Source organism: Eschrichtius robustus, chromosome 3 (assembly GCF_028021215.1).
Source record: "Eschrichtius robustus isolate mEscRob2 chromosome 3, mEscRob2.pri, whole genome shotgun sequence".
NCBI classification, from domain to species: domain Eukaryota; kingdom Metazoa; phylum Chordata; class Mammalia; order Artiodactyla; family Eschrichtiidae; genus Eschrichtius; species Eschrichtius robustus.
In genome coordinates, this window is record NC_090826.1 from 119,250,025 (window position 1) to 119,271,472 (window position 21,448).

A 21,448-nucleotide genomic window follows, 5' to 3' on the forward strand; every position below is an offset into this window, starting at 1 on the left:
CAATAACAACTTATGCTATACCTTGGTTTGTCATTCATATTGAGTTGAGAGGCATAAGAGAACAATGACCAGATAGGTGGTGAGACAGGTTTAGAACAAAATATGTTGCAGCTCTGGTTTCAGTGCTGGCCAGATGCCATTCTAGGCTAAGTTTCTAAGGACTTTCCCATGGGGACAGCCCCCCTGTGCTTTAGAAATATCAAGCTAAGTGGCCTCCCAAGAGGGTGCATTAAATATTTGACCCAGGACTCAGAATGGTAGAGAGCCTTTTAGCTTGAAGAGAAGAAAATATACTCAAAACATTTATTATGGTGGTTGAGGTTTTTAATGACTGGATTATTTTTCCACTCATTAAATCCAGAAAAACCCTGTTATACAGTGATAGGCTTCTAATCTTGGTTCTGCTTCTTAATTATCTATTCTATCCTTTGGTAAATCACTTAACTTTAGGGGGGTTTTGTTTCCTTTTCTATTAATTAAGGGAGATGGACCAGACAATCTCTGGCTAACAGCACTGGAATGGAATTTAAAGTCCACTCTCCCACACCATAACAGCCTACTCAATTTGGAGTCCTGAGGCTGTGTATCTCTGTAATTATTACACACAGCACTCATCTACTCTCTCCCTGGTTCATTTCTTCCTGTTATTTATTTACTTCCTAGATTATAGTCAGTTTAGAGGGGCTGTACTTTGAGTAAATTTTATATATATATATATATATATATATATATATAACAGGGTGTATTCGTTATTTCACAATATTTCAAAACACAGCCTGAGCTACAGAAAATTTAGAGAGTGGGAGGAGTGATGAGCTATTAAGTTAGGATGACTCAAGTTCTAATATCAACAGGAAAGTCAAAGCCCTAATTCCTCCACCACTCATCTGTTTGTCTCTTGGAAATAGTGATCTCATGAAACACTCATGCTTGGCTTCGAACCGAGCCTTGAGCTAAGCCAGACGCTCCTGGTGATCTGATGAACTGCTGGGAAATCACCTGGGTCCTTTAGATGTTCAGGGGCCTAGCTGAGGCCATCACATTCAGGACAGTGAAGGGAGGACTCCTGGTGTACGCTCACTAATACCAGCCCACTGTTTGAAAAGTCTGGGTGGATCCTCACTGGTTGTACTAGAAAAGGAAGTGTGGACAGACTGGCACATATCCGATACAACTGCAGGGAAAAACAAGCAAGCAAGTAGCCTCTTTACTTGTTAAGTAACATACCTGCTTTTCTGAAATTAAAAAATATATATTCTCTTAACTGTAAAATAATCTTCACTTTAGTAAATTTAGAAAACACCCCAAAGTCACCGGAATCCCATTGTCCCTAAAAGACAAAACATAAGATCTTCTTTGGTATACACTTCTGAATTTTTGAACGTGTCTGATAATAGCCCATTTAAAACACCTTTCTTGGAATCCCAACATGATTCTGTATTTTTAATAGAGGACCACTCCATTTCCCTTATTTTCTTTATTTTTCTTTCCTTCTCTTATTTATTCACCTAACACTTATTGAATAATTGCTGTGTGCTAGGTCCTTTCTCTTTTAATTCTCTTTCCGACTTTGTAAGATATATTGCATGTACTGTTATCTCTATTTTGTAGATAAGGAAACGGAAGTTCAGTGAATTAGGGTGATTTTTCCTAATCTCACAGCCTCTATCTACCTATTATCTATCTAATCTATCTTACCTATCTATCTAACTGATGAAAGTATTATCTTTTTTTTTTTTTAAAGCCTAGCTGGGATCATACATACTACCCAAAATACATACCCTTTGGTAAATATTCCCTTTTCGATGCTTCTGATTTCACAGTTTATTTAGTACCAACCCTACTAGATCTCTTGCTAAGTTCTCTGAGTACAAATTCCTTGGTTTCTTTTGCTAAGGAGGCATCAGGTGTTGCCAGTGTGAAAACAAATAACTGGCTCATAGAAGCCTCATTATTAAGGCTGAGGATCAAGGGGTGGCGTTCTTAAAGAGTGAGGCTTCTCATCTCCTGGTTCTCTCTCAAACCCTATTGGCCTATCCTTTTAAGAAATTTCTTTATTTTATTCTCTCCCTCCTCTGAGCTCTGAAATCCTTCATTTGTGCATTCACTGTGGCACTTATGGCCCCTTGGCTTGAAAAAGGAACATCTCCCCCATGTTTATATATTCCCTGGGGACCCAGACCCTAGCTTTTGATTCCCCATGGTATCTATCACGAGGACTGGCACAGAACAACCCAGTAAACATATTTTGAGAAAACATCTATTTGTTCTTGATTGAATACTGAAAAATGTGCCAGTTTGTTCTTAAGAGAATAGTTCAAGCTCAGGGACATCCATATAAACATCCAGGGATTCCAGGCCATTCCCCACTCTGCACAACACGTTTCCATACTCCTCATCTAAGCCTCACTGTTTTCAACTGGAAGGTTGAGAATTAGAGAAAAACACTCTCCTAGCATTATTACTGTCCTAAGGGAGCACAGCTGTCACCCAAAACAGCACTGTGTGGCATTTACAGCTTCCCAGGTGATGAGGCTTTCCGACCCGGTGATTGAGGGCATGTGACAGGGGACAGGCAAATGATTCTGTTGACTCTCACACCCTCGGTCCTTTCCTCCAGAGCTGTGTGCTCCGTGGGTTAAAGATTTTCTTTTTTTGTTTGGACTGATAGTGAAGAACTCCACCATTAGTTGTATTCTAATTTTTTGAACTTTAAAATTTTTATATAATTTCAACCTTACAGAGAAATTGTCGAGCAGTATAAAGAAGTTCCATATACCCGTTACCCAAATTCACTAATTGCTAGCATTTTCCCCCAAATATGCATTTCGGTCACATATACACACATATGTATGCCAATTTCTGTACTGGGATTAATAATCATGAGTTCATGCTAACTTCAATTCCAATCTGCACTAAAGCAGTAATTCTAGCCTCTCTGCCTTTCCATATGTGTAACGTTCTTCTCCAGAAGTAACTTCTCTCTCATTATCTTCAATATATTTAGTCATTTGCTCACCTCCACGATACAAACAAAATAGTTTCAGAATTGCTAACCCACACCACTGTGAAAAGCCAACCTACTAACTAGAGTTTAACACTTGTTTACAATTCATTTTGTCTTTAGATTGAGGGTAGAAAGTTAAAATACTGTGCCCACAGGTATATTCATATGTCAAAAATCACCAAATTGTCCATTTTAAATATCTGTAGTTTATTTTAAGTCAACCTCAATAAAGCTGTGAAAAAATACCGTCTTCAAAAGTTACTTGGGTTAATTCCCCCAAGGAACCTTCTTAAAAAGTTATGTTATTTAAGATACCATTAGGTTGATTTGTTTGTTTGGTTTCTGTTTCAGGGTTCAACCTCCCTCTTTGTTATTTTTATTTCATTTTCTGAATATGTAAAGCATTAACAGGGCTCCAAAAGTCAAAACTATACAGAAAGTTGTATTTAGAAAAGTGCGACTTACCTCCCCATTCCTCCACTTGATTCCTACCCAGCCCCTGCAGGTAACTAATCTTATTGGTTTCTGGTTTGTCTTTCCTGCTTTGTTTTCTTTCCAAAAATAAGCAGATGTGTGTACATTTTCTTATTTCCCCTTCTTTCATTATGTATACTTGTTTGCACTTTGCTTTTTTCCCCACATACCGATGTCCTGAAAGTCACCCCTTTTCAGTTCCTATCGGTCTCTCTCTCTTTTTGTTTTTTGTAGTATTCCATGTAGCTATGTAGTATTCCATGTTTTCTTCTACTACCTGTATGATTTCATACTTTACTCTTAGATCTCTGATGTGTTTGGAGTTTATTCTTATGAATGGTGTGAAGTATGGATCTAGTTTCATCTTTTTCCAAGTGGCTACCTAGTTGTCCCATTTACTCAAAAGTCCAGTGGTTTGAGATGCCACCTTTATGATATAGTACTTGGGCCTATTTTGGACTGTCTAGTCTATTCCATTTGACTATCTATTCACAATTGTTCACATTGTTCACATCTATTCACAATCTACCACATTGTTTTAATTACAGAGGTTTCATAGAATATTTTATTATCTGGTAGGTAGGCTTCTTATTGTAGTTTTTTTTTTTTTCTTCAGTGTTTTCCTAGTTATCCTTTCACGTTTCTTTTTCCATGAGCACTTTGGTATCAGCTTGTCTATTTTATACATTTATAATCTAACATGGAGTGTAATTTATACATTAACAAGGGCTGTTTTTCCTTTTATCAAGTATATTTGTGGCTTTTGTGTAGGAATGTTTTACAGCTTTCTTTATACAGGTTTTGCACATTTTGTGTTACATTTAATTTCCTTTGTTATTGTAAATGGGATTTTCCTCTATTTCATGTCTTCTAACTAGTTGTTTGTGTATATGAAAACGATTGACTTCCATCTGTTCATTTTATAGACTTACTGAAATCTTTTATGATTCAGTCTTATCATTGATTCTCATAGTTTGAGTTAATCTTATTGATTTTCTAGAGTTTTCCAGGTACTCTCATGTCATTTGAAATTCAAGGTAGTTCTGCTTATTCTTTTCTAATTCTTAAGTTTCTTACAATTCCTCTTAATTGCATTAGAAGAGATCTTCAGTGTAATGTTAAATAATCATGGATAGTGACATTCCTTCCTTTCTCTGCCATTATTTTTTATTTTTTAATTTAATTTATTTTTTGCCGCCCCACGTGGCATGCGGGGTCGTATAGTTCCCCAACCAGGGATCGAACCCACACCCCCTGCAGTGGAAGCGCGAAGTCTTAACCACTGCACTGCCAGGGAAGTCACTGCTGTTAGTTTTTAAAAGACTATGTATATAAAAAATATTTTAAAAGACAGAAATAACTCTTTAGGTAAGACGTTTCTGGATATTTATCTGGTAAGATGAGATTATGGCCCTTTTTATGCCTAGAAACTAGAAAAAAAATTTTTAGCACAAAGGGTAAAAGTAAAAATTTGATTTTATAATAGTTCGTTGAAAACACTTGTGTTGGGCTCAGTTCTTCCTTTTTTCTTTAATGAACTCTTTAATAGTGATTTTTCTCTTTATTCATTCATTCATCTAAGATTTATAGAATGCCTGTAATACTCCAGACACTATTACAGAGTCTTTATCTTTTAATTTTTACTACACCCATGTGAGTTAGGTATTACCCTCATTTTATAAAGGAAGAAATCAGGGTTGAACTGTGATTTTGAATCTGTTCTCCTAGGTCAAATTTTTCTAAATTCTCATATATTTCTTCCTCAAGGAGTAGAAATGTAGATGAGTGACATTCAGTATATTTTTAGAAAGCAATTGTCTTACATTCTCTTCCCTTCTTTAAAGGTCACAAAGCTGTATTATTGTGGGGAGGCTTCTAGGTCTCTTCAAGTGGGACCTCAGCAACATTAATGGGAGTAATTTTGTTTTTAGTGATCATGAAAGGTTTGAGAGAAATGTTCTTTATAGTATCAGGGATCCAAACAACAAAAGATTTTCCAGATGATGGTAAGTATATCAAGGTACCCAGGACCTAGAACAGTGCCTGACATAGCATAAGCACTCACATAAAAACAATTACAATTTATTATTTACTCTGTTCTACCTTCTGTTCTTGTATTGACTGGTTTAATCCTCACAGCACCCCTAAGGGGCATATTTATTATTGTCTGTATTTTATAGATGAGAAAACTGATGTAGAAAAGTTAAGTTGCCAAAGATTCCAAGCAATAAAGAAGCTGTAATTCTGCAGATCTCATGTTCATAACCACTACAACTATAAATCTTTCAAACAAATGGATGACATTCTGTGATCATGAAAGGTAGTGTTCAGCCTCCTGAATGTATAACTACCAGCATTACTCATCCAGGGTAAATTTTTCTGTTACTTAATGCAGTGGATGATTTTGAAATTGATAAAGAAAATTAAAAGGCTTTTGCACTCAAGAAGGTAGAAGAAAGGCACCGAGATGCCTGAATTTCTTTGTCAGGTATTTTGTTAAATCTAGATGTTTTGGTATTTCAACATTCTGGACTTCTTGCAGAAACTGTGCCAAGTGCCACGCGTAAACACAGCTTTTAAAGGCACAGTGCCGAGCATATAATCGCATGTGCACATCCGCACAAGGTTATATGGTATACAGGCAATTATAAACAGTCGCACAGCAACGGCCTTGGAGGTCAACCAGTCCAACGACCCTTTTCGTGTCATATACTGAGGCCCAGGGAGGTTAAGACCACAGTCACACAAAGCTGGCATCGGGCTCAGTCTCTATGGCGCGCGCTTTTCATTTTCTCAGGTTACCTAATACATTTGCTTGCATTTCCTCTCTTGGTTTTTTTTTTTTTTTTTTTTTTTTGGTGCCCATTTGTGCAAAGGTAAATGGGTCTGGCTTCACGTGCTTGCGACCCCAAACACCATAAAACAGAAAGTCAGGGCCCTGACTACCTGGCCAACTTGAGACGAAATAGTAGCGCAAGATCAGAGGGCGCGCCAGGCCCGCCCCTGGGGTTCTGCGCTGAGACTTCGGCTGCCGAGCTTTCGCAACCCTCCGTCTGGGTGGTCGGACATACGCCACCCGGATGACACAGCTCCCAGTCCAGCTCCGCGGTCCGTTTTGGGAAAAGGGGGGGCGCCCCGAGCCTTGGGGCCACAGGGAAGACTAGGAGCCGCAGGAGGGCACCTCGAGGAACAACACAGTGACGTCAGGGATCTTAGGGCCTAGCCGTGGTACCTCCGCTGGGCTCGGAACTCGCCCCACCCAGCGAACGCAAAGGACACCCCTCCCAGCCGCGAGGACGCTGGGGGGCGGGGCCACCTACTGACAGGACCCTCGCGCCATCCCCATTGGACTGGAGAATGAGTGACGCGAGAGGCCCTGCCCCTCCCCGCCCCGCTCCTTCGCGGCGGTCCTCTCCGCGCCCGCCTCGTCGCTTGCGCTCTGGGCGCTGACGTGTCTGGGCGGGTGGTTGCGACTCCTCCCCGCGCGGGCAGCCACTCGTCGCGGCGACGGAGGGGCGGGGTGGCCGGGGCCGGCGCTCCCCCTGGCCCCAGCTCCCGGCCCGCCCCGCCGCCCCGGCCTCCTGGATGAGGGTATATATTTGGAGCGGGCTCTGGACGCCGATGAGTGGCCGCGCCGAAGGAGCCGGAGCTGGGCGGAGCTGTGGTCGCGCCGAGAGAGGTGAGGGGCTCCCAGCTCAGTCGCTGTCTACTCTTGCCACCCTGGAGGAGACGGCGGGACGCGGGACTCGGGACCCGGGGCGGGTGGGGGCCTGGTGACGCCACGCACACGCTTCCACGGCCACGCTCGCGACGTGGACACGCGGCGCACGTACGTGCAAAGAGCCAGCAACCTGGCACACGCCGAGGAGCGCGCTGCCTACCCACACTGCTCCCGTGTGGCCCGCAGCGCTTCTCAGCCTCGGCGACCCCGCTGGGAGTGCTGGCATGAGGGCGCCCCACATGGGCAGTGTCTGGAATCAGGGGTTTGTCAAGCGGTTGGGAGTGGAGCCTCGCCTGGACCTGGGATGGGGGCCTTGAGGTTCTCAGGCTAGGGCCTTGTGGACAGTTATGCCAAGCTTGGGGGGCCTACAGTGGGGACAAGTCGTTGGAACTGTGCGGTGGGAGTGAGTTGGGGTGTCCTGAGTATATGAGGAAAAGACTCTGAAAGCGTTGATGGTAAGGATTGGAGGTACTTGTGGGGGCCATGAGAGTGGGACAAAACCTACTTGCCACTTTCGTTTTGTTTTAGTACTGGTGATGGAAGAGGGTTAAAATTTCTGGCTTTCCCCTGGCTTGGCCAAGCAGAAACATGGGATTGGAGGGTTCAGAGCACACATGTGCTGTATGGCTTCCCGAAGATTTTATGAAGTTTGGCCTGACCCTATGCTATATTTATTTGTACATGGCTTATGAAATCTGAAATTAGGGAATAGTGATTATGATAATGTGCGTATGTTATTATGTAGTGCCTTTAGTTTAAGGGCTTCCTGGTGAAATTAACTAGGTGTGGACCGAAGGCAGTTTCTGTTCCTTCACTGTTATTGAGTTGGCTCACTTAGCTTGGGCTAAAAAATAAAAAAGACTTAATAGGCTATGCTGTGAAGCATTTAAAGCATTCAATGGTTATGGCTCCTCCCCATGACTATTTTTCAAACGCTCTAAGAGATTACTTATCAATTTGGGGGACATAATATAGCCGCAGAGATAGAGGTAGGAAGGAGACCAGAAAAGGAGGGGGAAATACTAGATATCTTTTAAACTGGAATTTAAATTCTGATAAAGTTATATGTGATAATGGTGGGCTACTGCCAAATATGTCATTGTTTTAATGCAGATGCATTGCTATGGGCATGTAGCAAGTTCTGTCATAATTTCTAGATCTTCAACTTTTTCAGACTTTGGTTGTCAAAGTAAAAATCCTTGTCTAATTCTCTTATTCACTACTGCTTACCATTACACACACGCACACACCTCTTATCAGAATTAATGGAGAAAATAATACTATTTTTGTGGCATGGAGGTGGTTATATCTGGTTCATCCTGTAAAGTTCCTCTCCTACTTGTCCGGTACATTTTCTTCTTTTCTCCATTCTGTTGGCTTATGAACTCAGTTTTGCAAAGTGAGTCAGGTATAAGAAAATCAACTGTGTCTGTATATCTGAAGAAAGTACAAATCACCTGTTTCTCTTTCTCTTGCCACCCCTCTCTTTTACACACATACACACATGCCCATACACATGCACGTGGAGATAACAGAGTCTTTCTCCTGAGAGTCAGTATAGCATGATAGTTAAGGGCATGAATTTAGGAGTCAGGCTGTCAGGGTTTGAATCCTAGCTCTGTCACCTTACTGGTTTTGGACCTTGAGCAAGTTATCTCTGTGGCTCAATTTCTTCCTCTGTAAAGTAATCCCAGTAACAGTACCTTAGAGTTGTTTTGAGGATTAACAGCTATCTATAAAGCATTAAGAATCATGCTGCCATATATATGTTAGTGTTCGTTGTTATTGCCCCTTCAAGGGACGCACAGATGTAGGTTCTCTTAACCTGAGTTTGTAAATGGTGTTTGATGTTTAATAGTCCTCATGAGGTAGAGAGTATTATTAATCCCACTTTACAGGTGAGGAAACGGCATAGGGAAATGAAGTAATTCAGCTGAACTCCAGAATTTTGCTCTTGTATATTGCCTTTTACTATTCTTACAGGAGAAGATACTTGCTTTTTCTTTGGTACCTACTTTTCCTCTGTCCTTTATATCTAAGCTAAGCAATTATAATGCAGTGATGATTCTTTACAGTGTGTCTCAAATTTATCCCTTTCACTCTTATTTCCTCTGCAACAAATCTGGTCGCTCTTTGGTTTTTCACACCTGCAATTGTCTTTTAACTTGTTTTCCTGCTTCTAGTTGTCCCTCCTTACAGTCTGTTTTGTGCCATGCTTTTTTCTCTCATCTCTCTAAAGCATGGTTGAACAGCCCTGTTTAGTAATCTGCGTTGGCTTCCTGTTACCTACTGTGTTTGGTCTAAATTCCTTTGCTTAGTTTTCAAGGCTCTTCATGGGTTAGCCCTAACCTACATCATTTCCCATCATTCTACATAAAACTTCAACTTTCTTACTGCTTCCATCCTACACATGTTTACTTATCACGGCCACCAGGCTCTGCTTGTTTCCTAATCTTGTCTATATAATCTGTTCAACCCTTGAGGCACAGCTAGATCATACTTCCTTTGTGAACTCTTTCTGGACAACGCCTGTCTTCTCTTGCATTTATCTGTATTAGCTGAGTAGATTAAATATTTCCTTATTCTCCTATTTTTTATTACTATTAACATTTGGCTGGATTATCATGGAGTGCTCTTAAAAAGCATCGCCTTATCACTTGATTGTTATGTGTGTATTGCTTGTCTTTTAGGGCTCAATTCTTTTCTTTTTAATTTAATTTAGTTTATTTTTTATACAGCAGGTTCTGCTTAGTTATCTATTTTATACATATTAGTGTATATATGTCAGTCCCAATCTCCCAATTCATCCCACCACCACCACCCCACCCCTCTGCCACTTTCCCCCCTTGGTGTCCATACATTTGTTCTCTACATCTGTGTCTATATTTCTGCCATGCAAACTGGTTCATACATTTTTCTGGATTCCACATATATGCGTTAATATACGATATTGGTTTTTCTCTTTCTGACTTACTCAACTCTGTATGACAGTCTCTAGATCCATCCACGTCTCTAGAAATGACCCAATTTCGTTCCTTTTTATGGCTGAGTAATACTCCATTGTATATATGTACCAATTCTTCTTTATCCATTCGTCTGGCAATGGGCATTTAGGTTGCTTCCATGACCTGGCTATTGTAAATAGTGCTGCAGTGAACATTGGGGTGCATGTGTCTTTTTGAATTATGGTTTTCTCTGGGTATATGCCCAGTAGTGGGATTGCTGGATCATATGGTAATTCTATTTTTAGTTTTTTAAGGAACCTCCATACTGTTCTCCATAGTGGCTGTATCAATTTACATTCCCACCAACAGTGTATGAGGGTTCCCTTTTCTCCACACCCTCTCCAGCATTTGTTGTTTGTAGATTTTCTGATGATGCCCATTCTAACTGGTGTGAGGTGATACCTCATTGTAGTTTTGATTTGCATTTCTCTAATAATTAGTGATGTTGAGCAGCTATTCATGTGCTTCTTGGCCGTCTGTATGTCTTCTTTGGAGAAATGTCTATTTAAGTCTTCTGCCCATTTTTGGATTGGGGTGTTTGTTTCTTTAATATTGAGCTGAATGAGCTGTTTATATATTTTGGAGATTAATCCTTTGTCCATTGATTCGTTTGCAAATATTTTCTCCCATTCTGAGGGTTGTCTTTTCGTCTTGTTTATGGTTTCCTTTGCTGTGCAAAAGCTTTGAAGTTTCATTAGGTCCCATTTGTTTATTTTTGTTTTTATTTCCATTACTCTAGGAGGTGGATCAAAAAAGATCTTGCTGTGATTTATGTCAAAGAGTGTTCTTCCTATGTTTTCCTCTAAGAGTTTTATAGTGTCCAGTCTTACATTTAGGTCTGTAATACATTTTGAGTTTATTTTTGTGTATGATGTTAGGGAGTATTCTAATTTCATTCTTTTACATGTAGCTGTCCAGTTTTCCCAGCACCACTTATTGAAGAGACTGTCTTTTCTCCATTGTATATCTTTGCCTCCTTTGTCATAGATTAGTTGACCATAGGTGCGTGGGTTAATCTCTGGGCTTTCTATCTTGTTCCATTGATCTATGTTTCTGTTTTTGTGCCAGTACCATATTGTCTTGATTACTGTAGCTTTGTAGTATAGTCTGAAGTCAGGGAGTCTGATTCCTCCAGCTCCGTTTTTTCCCCTCAAGACTGCTTTGGCTATTCGGGGTCTTTTGTGTCTCCATACAAATTTTAAGATGATTTGTTCTAGTTCCATAAAAAATGCCATTGGTAATTTGATAGGGATTACATTGAATCTGTAGATTGCTTTGGGTAGTATAGTCATTTTCACAATACTGATTCTTCCAGTCCAAGAACATGGTATATCTCTCCATCTGGTGGTATCATCTTTAATTTCTTTCATCAGCATCTTATAGTTTTCTGCATGCAGGTCTTTTGTCTCCCTAGGTAGGTTTATTCCTAGGTATTTTATTCTTTTTGTTGCAGTGGTAAATGGGAGTGTTTCCTTAATTTCTCTTTCAGATTTTTCATCATTACTGTATAGGAATGCAAGAGACTTCTGTGCATTAATTTTGTATCCTGCAACTTTACCAAATTCATTGATTAGCTCTAGTAGTTTTATGGTGGCATTTTTAGGATTCTCTATGTATAGTATCATGTCATCTGCAAACAGTGACAGTTTTACTTCTTCTTTTCCAATTTGTATTCCTTTTATTTCTTTTTCTTCTCTGATTGCGGTGGCTAGGACTTGCAAAACTATGTTGAATAATAGTGTTGAGAGTGGACATCCTTGTCTTGTTCCTGATCTTAGAGGAAATGCTTTCAGTTTTTCACCATTGAGAATGATGTTTGCTGTGGGTTTGTCGTATATGGCCTTTATTATGTTGAGGTAGGTTCCCTCTGTGCCCATTTTCTGGAGAGTTTTTATCATAAAATGGGTGTTGAATTTTGTCAAAAGCTTTTTCTGCATCTATTGAGATGATCATATGGTTTTTATTCTTCAGTTTGTTAATATGGTGTATCACATTGATTGATTTGCCTATATTGAAGAATCCTTGCATCCCTGGGATAAATCCCACTTGATCATGGTATATGATCCTTTTAATGTGTTGTTGGATTCTGTTTGCTAGTATTTTGTTGAGGATTTTTGCATCTATATTCATCAGTGATATTGGTCTGTAATTTTCTTGTTTTGTAGTATCTTTGTCTGGTTTTGGTATCAGGGTGATGGTGGCCTCATAGAATGAGTTTGGGAGTGTTCCACTCTCTGCAATTTTTTGGAAGAGTTTGAGAAGGATGAGTGTTAGCTCTTCTCTAAATGTTTGAAAGAATTCACCTGTGAAGCCATCTGGTCCTGGACTTTTGTTTGTTGGAAGATTTTTAATCACAGTTTCAATTTCATTACTTGTGATTGGTCTGTTCATATTTTCTGTTTCTTCCTGGTTCAGTCTTGGAAGGTTATACCTTTCTAAGAATTTGTCCATTTCTTCCAGGTTGTCCATTTTATTGGCATAGAGCTGCTTGTAGTAGTCTCTTAGGACGCTTTGTATTTCTGCAGTGTCTGTTGTAACTTCTCCTTTTTCATTTCTAATTTTATTGATTTGAGTCCTCTCCCTCTTTTTCTTGATGAGTCTGGCTAATGGTTTATCAATTTTGTTTATCTTCTCAAAGAACCAGCTTTTAGTTTTATTGATCTTTGCTATTGCTTTCTTTGTTTCTATTTCATTTATTTCTTCTCTGATCTTTATGATTCCTTTCCCTCTGTTAACTTTGGGTTTTGTTTGTTCTTCTTTCTCTAGTTCCTTTAGGTGTAAGGTTAGATTGTTTACTTGAAATTTTTCTTGTTTCTTGAGGTAGACTTGTATAGCTATAAACTTCCCTCTTAGAACTGCTTTTGCTGAATCCCATAGGTTTTGGATCGTCGTGTTTTCATTGTCATTTGTCTCTAGGTATTTTTTGATTTCCTCTTTGATTTCTTCAGTGATCTCTTGGTTATTTAGTAATGTATTGTTTAGCCTCCATGTGTTTTGTGTTTTTTATGTTTTTTTCCCTGTAATTCATTTCTAATCTCATAGCGTTGTGTTCAGAAAAGATGCTTGATGTGATTTCAGTTTTCTTAAATTTACTGAGGCTTGATTTGTGACCCAAGATGTGATCTATCCTGGAGAATGTTCCGTGCGCACTTGAGAAGAAAGTTTAATCTGTTGTTTTTGGATGTAATGTCCTATATATATCAATTAAATCTATCTGGTCTATTGTGTCATTTAAAGCTTCTGTTTCCTTATTTATTTTCATTTTGGATGATCTGTCCATTGGTGTTAAGTGAGGTGTTAAAGTCCCCCACTATTATTGTGTTACTGTCAATTTCCTCTTTTTTTTTTTAATTTTTTTTTTTATTTTTTGGCTGTGTTGGGTCTTCGTTTCTGTGAGAGGGCTTTCTCGAGTTGCGGCAAGCAGGGGCCACTCTTCATCGCGGTGCGCGGGCCTCTCACTGTCGCGGCCTCTCTTGTTGCGGAGCACAAGCTCCAGACGCGCAGGCTCAGTAGTTGTGGCTCATGGGCCCAGTTGCTCCGCGGCATGTGGGATCTTCCCAGACCAGGGCTCGAACCCGTGTCCCCTGCATTGGCAGGTGGACTCTCAACCACTGCACCACCAGGGAAGCCCCCGATTTCCTCTTTTATAGCTGTTAGCAGTTGCCTTATGTACTGAGGTGCTCCTATGTTGGGTGCATATATATACTCGTTATATCTTCTTCTTGGATTGATCCCTTGATCATATGTAGTGTCCTTCCTTGTCTCTTGTAACAGTCTTTATTTTAAAGTCTATTTTATCTGATATGAGTATTGCTACTCCAGCTTTCCTTTGATTTCCACTTGCATGGAATATCTTTTTCCATCCCCTCACTTTCAGTCTGTATGTGTCCCTAGGTGTGAAGTGGGTCTCTTGTAGACAGCATATATATGGGTCTTGTTTTTGTATCCATTCAGCGAGCCTGTGTCTTTTGGTTGGAGCATTTAATCCATTCATGTTTAAGGTAATTATCAATATGTATGTTCCCATTACCATTTTCTTAATTGTTGTGGGTTTGTTTTTGTAGGTCCTTTTCTATTCATGTGTTTCCCACTTAGAGAAGTTTCTTTAGCATTTGTTGTAGAGGTGGTTTGGTGGTGCTGAATTCTCTTAGCTTTTGCTTGTCTGTAAAGCTTTTGATTTCTCCATTGAATCTGAATGAGATCCTTTCCCGGTAGAGTAATCTTGGTTGTAGGTTCTTCCCTTTCATCACTTTAAATATATCGTGCCACTCCTTTCTGGCTTGTAGAGTTTCTGCTGAGAAATCAGCTGTTAACCATATGGGAGTCCCCTTGTATGTTATTTGGCATTTTACCCTTGTTGCTTTCAATAATTTTTCTTTGTCTTTAATTTTTGTCAATTTGATTAATATGTGTCTCGGCATGTTTCTCCTTGTGTTTTTCCTGCCTGGGATTCTCTGTGCTTCCTGGACTTGTGGCTATTTCCTTTCCCATGTTAGGCAAGTTTTCTACTATAATTTCTTCAAATATTTTCTTGGGTCCTTTCTCTGTCTGTTCTCTTTCTGGGACCCCTATCATGCAAATGTTGTTGTGTTTAATGTTGTCCCAGAGGTCTCTTAGGCTGTCTTCATTTCTTTTCATTCTTTTTTCTTTATTCTGTTCCGCAGCAGTGATTTCCACCATTTTGTCTTCCAGGTCACTTATCCGTTCTTCCTCAGTTATACTGCTATTGATTCCTTTTAGTGTATTTTTCATTTCAGTTATTGTATTTTTCATCTCTGTTTGTTTGTTCTTTAATTCTTCTAGGTGTTTTTTCTTTAATTCTTCTAGGCCTTTGTTAAACATTTCTTGCATCTTCTCGATCTTTGCCTCCATTCTTTTTCTGAGGTCCTATCATTATTCTGAATTCTTTTTCTGGAAGGTTGCCTATCTCCACTTCATTTAGTTGTTTTTCTGGGGTCTTATCTTGTTTCTTCATCTGGTACAAAGTCCTCTGCCTTTTCATTTTGTCTATCTGTCTGTGAATGTGGTTTTCCTTCCACAGGCTGCAGAATTGTAGTTCTTCTTGCTTCTGCTGTCTGCCCTGTGGTGGATGAGGCTATCTAAGAGGCTTGTGCAAGCTTCCTGATGGGAGGGACTGGTGGTGGGTAGAGCTGGGTGTTGCTCTGGTAGGCAGAGCTCAGTAAAACTTTAATCCACTTGTCTGCTGATGGGTGGGGCTGGATTCCCTCCCTGTTGGTTGTTTGGCCTGAGAAGACCCAGCACTGGAGCCTACCAGTGGACCTCTTCGGTGGGGCTAATGGCGGACTCTGGGAGGGCTCACGCCAAGGAGCACTCCCCAGAACTTCTGCTCCCAGTGTCCTTGTCCCCGTGGTGAGTCACAGCCACTCCCACACCTCTGCAGTAGACCCTCCAACACTAGCAGGTAGGTCCAGTTCAGTCTCCTGTGGGCTCACCGCTCTCTGCCCTAGGTCCTAATGTGCACAGTACTTTGTATGTGCCCTCCAAGAGTGGAGTCTCCACTTCCCCCAATCCTGTCAAAGTTCCGCAATCAAATCCCACCAGCCTTCAACGTCTGATTCTCTAGGAATTCCTCCTCCTCTTGCCAACCTGCAGGTTGGGAAGCCTGATGTGGGGCTCAGAGCCTTCACTCCATTGGGTGGACTTCTGTGGTATAAGTGTTCTCCAGTTTGTGAGTCACCCACCCAGCGGCCATGGGATTTGATTTTATTGTGATTGCGCCCCTCCTACCATCTCACTGTGGTTTCTCCCCTGTCCTTGGATGTGAGGCATCTTTTTTGGTGAGGTCCAGTGTCCTCCTGTCGATGATTGTTCAGCAGTTGTGATTCTGGTGCTCTCGCAAGAGGGAGTGAGCGCACATCCTTCTATTCCACCATCTTGAACCAATCTCCTAAGGCTCAATTCTTAGTAAAGACAGTGGACATATTTTATTGCTTCTTTGTGGAAGTTGCTCTTGAAATAAAATGTATTTTTTATAATTATAGTGTTCCTGTCTTCTTGATATTGTTGTATTCTGAATTCTGTGTTTCTGTCCTTAGAGATAAAAGGAGAAGGTTGAAATATTAAACAGTCAAGTGTTCTTTCAGTAGTAGCTTAGTGGTCAGAGGAGTAGTATAGAGGCAACTAGAGCCCTGGGATCAGACTGTCTGCATTCACACCCTAGCTCCACCAGTCAGCCGGGTTGCTTTGCCTCTCTGTGTCTCATTCTCCTCAACTGTAAAGTGATGATAATAATAGTATTTATGTCATAGAGCTGTTGAAAATTACATGAGACCATGTAGGTAAAGTACTTGGTGCAGTGCCTGGTATATAAGTATTATTAGTATTGTCTTACAAGTTTGATCTCTTATGAATATGATCATGATGGAAAGGCAGAATTTCTTTAACATCAAGGGTTTTTAAAATTTTTTTTATTTTTAATTTTATTAAAAAAATTTTTTTGGCCACACTATGGAGCTTGCAGGATCTTACTTCCCTGACCAGGGATTGAACCCGGGCCCTGGCAGTGAAAGCACTGAGTCCTAACCATTGGACCACCAGGGAACTCCCAAGATTTTTTTTTTTTTTTTTTAATGTACTTATTTTTAGTAGGAAAAATCTCCTCAGGTTTTGAGGTTGGACTTTGACCTGCTGTTCATTTCCTTTCTCTTTCAGGTTTACAGGTACAGAAATTACACCCCAGTTATCACAGAACTTGGCTACCAGAGCATTATGAATGTTAATGACCTCAAACTCAGGTTGTTCAAAGCTGGGCAAGAACACCTATTGCAATTCTGGAATGAGCTGGAAGAAGCCCAACAGGTAGAACTTTTCGCAGAGCTCCAAGCCATGAACTTTGAGGAGCTGAACTTCTTTTTCCAAAAGGCCATTGAAGGATTTAACCATTCTTCCCAGCCAGAGAAAGTGGATGCACGGATGGAACCTGTCCCTCGAGAGGTGTTGGGCAGTGCTACCAGGGATCAAGATCAGCTGCAAGCCTGGGAAAGTGAAGGTACTGAGCATGGGAAGATTTGCCCTAAGGCTTATTATGAGATATACTAAAACCATTAAAGTAACAATATTTTCACTTCCTTAAGACCTTAAACCAGGTGACTGATCTGAGAGTGACAGATTGTGTGGCCAAGAGGCCGCAGTGGCTCCTGTTGCCTGTCTCTCCATTCTCTTTTCATTTCTGGTGCCTGATTCAAGGCTCTTCTCATTCAAGTCATAATTTGCCTCTAGTCTCTTTCCTTTCTCAGAGTCCATACTTCTATTAGATTTCCCTTCCTGAAGCACAAGCTGAATGTTTCAGTTTATGCTAGCTTACTCCAAAACCCTTCCCTAACACGGCCCTATCCAATCTTGTCTCTTATGTCTCTCTCCACTCCTACTGCCCCACACCTTTCAGCTGGACCCTGTAATTCACCTTTCTCTGAACATTCTAGTATGCCTTCCCTGCCTTTGCTCATGCTTGTCCTTAGCTGGGTCTGGCCTTTGCCCCTTCTCCGTGTAGCTGGATCACCTTGTGACGCGACCCATCTCCTGGAGCTGTGCAGTGAGGTGGCTCTGCCACTTGGGGAACTTACCCTCATTCTCCAAGGTTCACCACGCATACTCTTTGATCTGTCACCTTTTTTTCAGTGTCCCAAGTTGAAATTATTTGTCCATGCTCTTCTTTCATTTTTCCTTATAATAAGGGTTGTTTATGTCTATCTTCGTCATTACATTGTAAACTTTTAAAGAGCAGCCCATGTCCTGGTTGTCTATGTATGTCACATGGCATTTAGAGCAGTGTTTTGCACTTATATGTTGGTCGATAAGTGTTGGTTGAATTTCCCCAATGCTTTTTCCTCTAAAGCATATCATAAAATCTGTCCCCATAACTAGTACTAATGAGTGCTTTTGAAAATGGCAAAATAGCTAAAATTTAGCTTTTTTTGGTAGGGTTAAGAACTGTGGTTTTTATAATCTACTACTCCTCCATAAGTAAAAGTGACTAAATATTGCAGGCCCTTGAGTGTTTGTACATGCTTCTTGTCAAATCTGAACCTCATTTCCTCAGCGGTAGAATGAACAGATTGGACTAATACTTTTTCCTTTTTAAAAAAACATTACTTTATCGCAAAAATAATATCAAAGTAACAGAAATACTGTAGAGAAATTGCCCATAACCTCATCAAATCTATGTTTTTATTTGTCCACGTTGCCACCTAGTACTTGATTATATACATATTTACTTTTATAGATATGCTTTATAGTCTATATTCGCACCACACTATGGCTATTTTTATTGTCTTTGGTTTTTTGGCACTCCCTGCAACCCGCCAAAAAAGAAACATAACTGCCATTATCAGCCGCCTTCTCTGCCATTATCTTCATGTCTTTCTCTGGGCTTACAAATCTACTGTTTTTCAAACTGTTCCAAAGACCTCTAGGGTTTCGACTGCTGCTGAAACTGTGGAGAGGGGGGAACAGATACTAAACAGGTAGGTCTCCAGCCCCTTCATCTCCCCACTCCAGGAGCAGTTCTACTTTGACCTCTTTTTATGTGTTTGATACATAAACAAATAAACCTCTTTACATGAGGTTTTACTTAAAAGGGGTTGAAGATTAAAAACATTGAAAATAATTGGATGATCTTCAAGGAGGGCCCTTTCATATTTAAAATGCTTGGTAGTGGCTAACCTCGCTTCTTACTTAGAACAGGGCTCTGCCACTAAGATGTGAGAGAGTGACTTCCAGATGGATCCTTCTGAATGGAGGACAGTAGTGACACTGTGACCCCCACTAACTTTGGATTCATTAATCTTTCCCTTCCTCCCTGGGTTTCACCGAAAGCCACACAGGACCTCTTCTTACCCTCTGGTGTTCCAGCTGCCTATATTTCTCTTTGTGATTTTATGGAGATAAAGTCTTAGAATTAACTCTTACGGAAAGCCAAAGCTTTGGCCTTGTGTAATGGGGACCATGAGCAACAATCAAGACTTCCTATAGTTTGAGTCTTCTTTATGGCCTTTTTGTTGGAATCTGTGGAACAAAAGTCCACATTTATGACTTTTCATTTAGATTAAAATCCAGAACTGTTACAAGCAAGTCTAGTATAAGAAGGTGCAAAGCAAACTTCCTTTTGGCTTGCTGTCAAGGGAAGAATATTTATTTGTGGCTTAAGCAGTAGGGGTGGAGAGGGAGACTTTTTAACTGACGTTACAACCTTTTCATTAGATAGAAACTGCCGTATGTGTGCAAATTCATAACAAAATGAAGTTTCTGCAGTAAGTTATCAAGGAAAGAGATTGCCATTGCAAAGATTACAATGCTTTATTTCAGATAGTAGGAAATTCCTGATAATTGTATCAAAGACAACCCTCCCCCCCAAGCCCCCGCTGCCCCTGCCCCCATCCCACTGCCCCAGGATAGGGGAAATAAAAGCATTGTACAATAATTTCAAAGTGTCTGGTGGCTGTTGACATTAGACATTTTAACACCTAGGGTGGAAAATTATTGGTGAAGGATAAATACATAAGCTACCACTGTGCTCTTTATTGAAGAGAGATCTTGTTTTTATTTAATTCTTGAAGTGTTCTGGCCAGTTGTATGAATGTAGAGGGGTAGCTGAAAAACCTCTATCTTACAAAACTGAGATCTTGGAAGAAGTAATTCAGAAGCTTCGATGAGAATATCATTTTAGTAAAGATATTCACACTGGGAAAATATATTTGCTTAAAAAAAAATCCCGTTCTTTATTAAAAAGAAATGCATGCTTAAACTGAACACAAAACAATCTTCTAATTCTATGTTATAATAAGAAACTAATATTCAGTGTTAGCCCTTTTTTTTTTAACCTGTGAGACATTTAAAAAATTAATCTGTATAGCATTGTAGAAAAGTAAATGGATTGTTCAGAAAAAATGTATTCATAACATTATCCTCCTCTACATTTTCTGAAATCTAGTGCAGTGATATTTCTAATAGATTTGTTTTATTTTAAAAGTAACACATACTTATTTTGGAGAAGTTGGAAAATACTAAGAATTACAAAGGAAAAAAGATAAATCTCTGCTGTCCCACAATCCAGAGAAAAATACTCGCTAATAATATTTTATAGTATTTTCTTATATATACACACGTACGTTAGGATTATAGTTTATGTATAGTCTTGTAGCCTACTCCAGAAATTGTTATTATGAAATATTTCAAGCATATTTGGAAGCAGATATTTGGAGACAAAAAATAGTATAATGAACTTCTATATATGCATTACCTTAATTAAATAATTATCAAAATTTTGCTAATTTTGCATCATCTATCCCTCTTTCATTTTTCTCTGCTGTAGTATTTTTTTAATAGAATTTTTTTTTATTTTTATTTTTTTATTTATTTTTGGCTGTGTTGGGTCTTAGTTTCTGTGCGAGGGCTTTCTCCAGTTGCGGCGAGCGGGGGCCACTCTTCATTGCGATGCGTGGGCCTCTCACTGTCGTGGCCTCTCCCGTTGCGGAGCACGGGCTCCAGACGTGCAGGCTCAGTAGTTGTGACTCATGGGCTTAGTTGCTTCACGGCATGTGGGATCCTCCCAGACCAGGGCTTGAACCCGTGTCCCCTGCATTGGTAGGCGGACTCTCAACCACTGCGCCACCAGGGAAACCCCTCTGCTGTAGTATTTTAAGGCAACTCGCAAACATTATGTTTACCCTCATAAAATTCAGTATGCATCTCTTAAGTATAAGGACATTTTCTTCCTAATTACGATGCCATTATTATACCTCATGAAATTCACAATAATCCCCCAGTATCTAAAACCAGTTCAAATAGAGATTTCCCTTATTAGCCTACTTTTTGTGCTTAATATTTTGGGGAAGTAGTTAATCCATAAAATAATTGTTTCACCTGTAAAATGTGATTAAAAATTAAAGACTTAAAATATCTCCTTTCTCGTGTGTAGTCTTTCTTCATTTCCACCAGTTGAATAGCCTGTTTACACCACCCCTTGTCCAGGAGTGCTGAAAGTTTAGATAGAAAGCTCTGGCAATGCTCTATGTCAGAAGCACCTGTGCCAACCTCCTTGTTTCAGGCACATGCCCAAATCAAAGAGTATGCATGAGAGGAACTAGTCCAAGCAGGAAGTTATCCAGGAAGCAGTTGACCTGTGAGAGGCCACTGTGAACGCTTCTGTTTGTTGTAAATGTTATCAGGAAAAGTGCTCAGACTCTGTTGGGCTAACATGCATGACTCCTCAAGGAGAGAGGT

The 21,448-nt window shown here is 40.1% G+C and overlaps 1 protein-coding gene across 6 annotated transcripts in view; it reads left to right on the top strand.

The window, feature by feature from the left end:
• The first annotated feature begins 6,974 nt into the window (after positions 1-6,974).
• UAP1 (UDP-N-acetylglucosamine pyrophosphorylase 1) overlaps positions 6,975-21,448 on the top strand; it is a 39,947-nt gene continuing 25,473 nt past the window's right edge. For 2 of the 6 annotated variants that reach the window (XM_068541167.1, XM_068541168.1), the window contains exons 1-2: positions 7,563-7,657; positions 16,880-17,216. In XM_068541167.1, coding sequence (XP_068397268.1) covers positions 7,655-7,657; positions 16,880-17,216 — 340 coding nt within the window. In that variant the 5' untranslated portion in view covers positions 7,563-7,654. Of the gene's footprint in view, positions 7,161-7,248; positions 7,311-7,562; positions 7,658-16,879; positions 17,217-21,448 lie in introns of those variants that run through there. The other 4 variants (XM_068541170.1, XM_068541171.1, XM_068541169.1 and 1 more) reach the window with 4 other exon arrangements.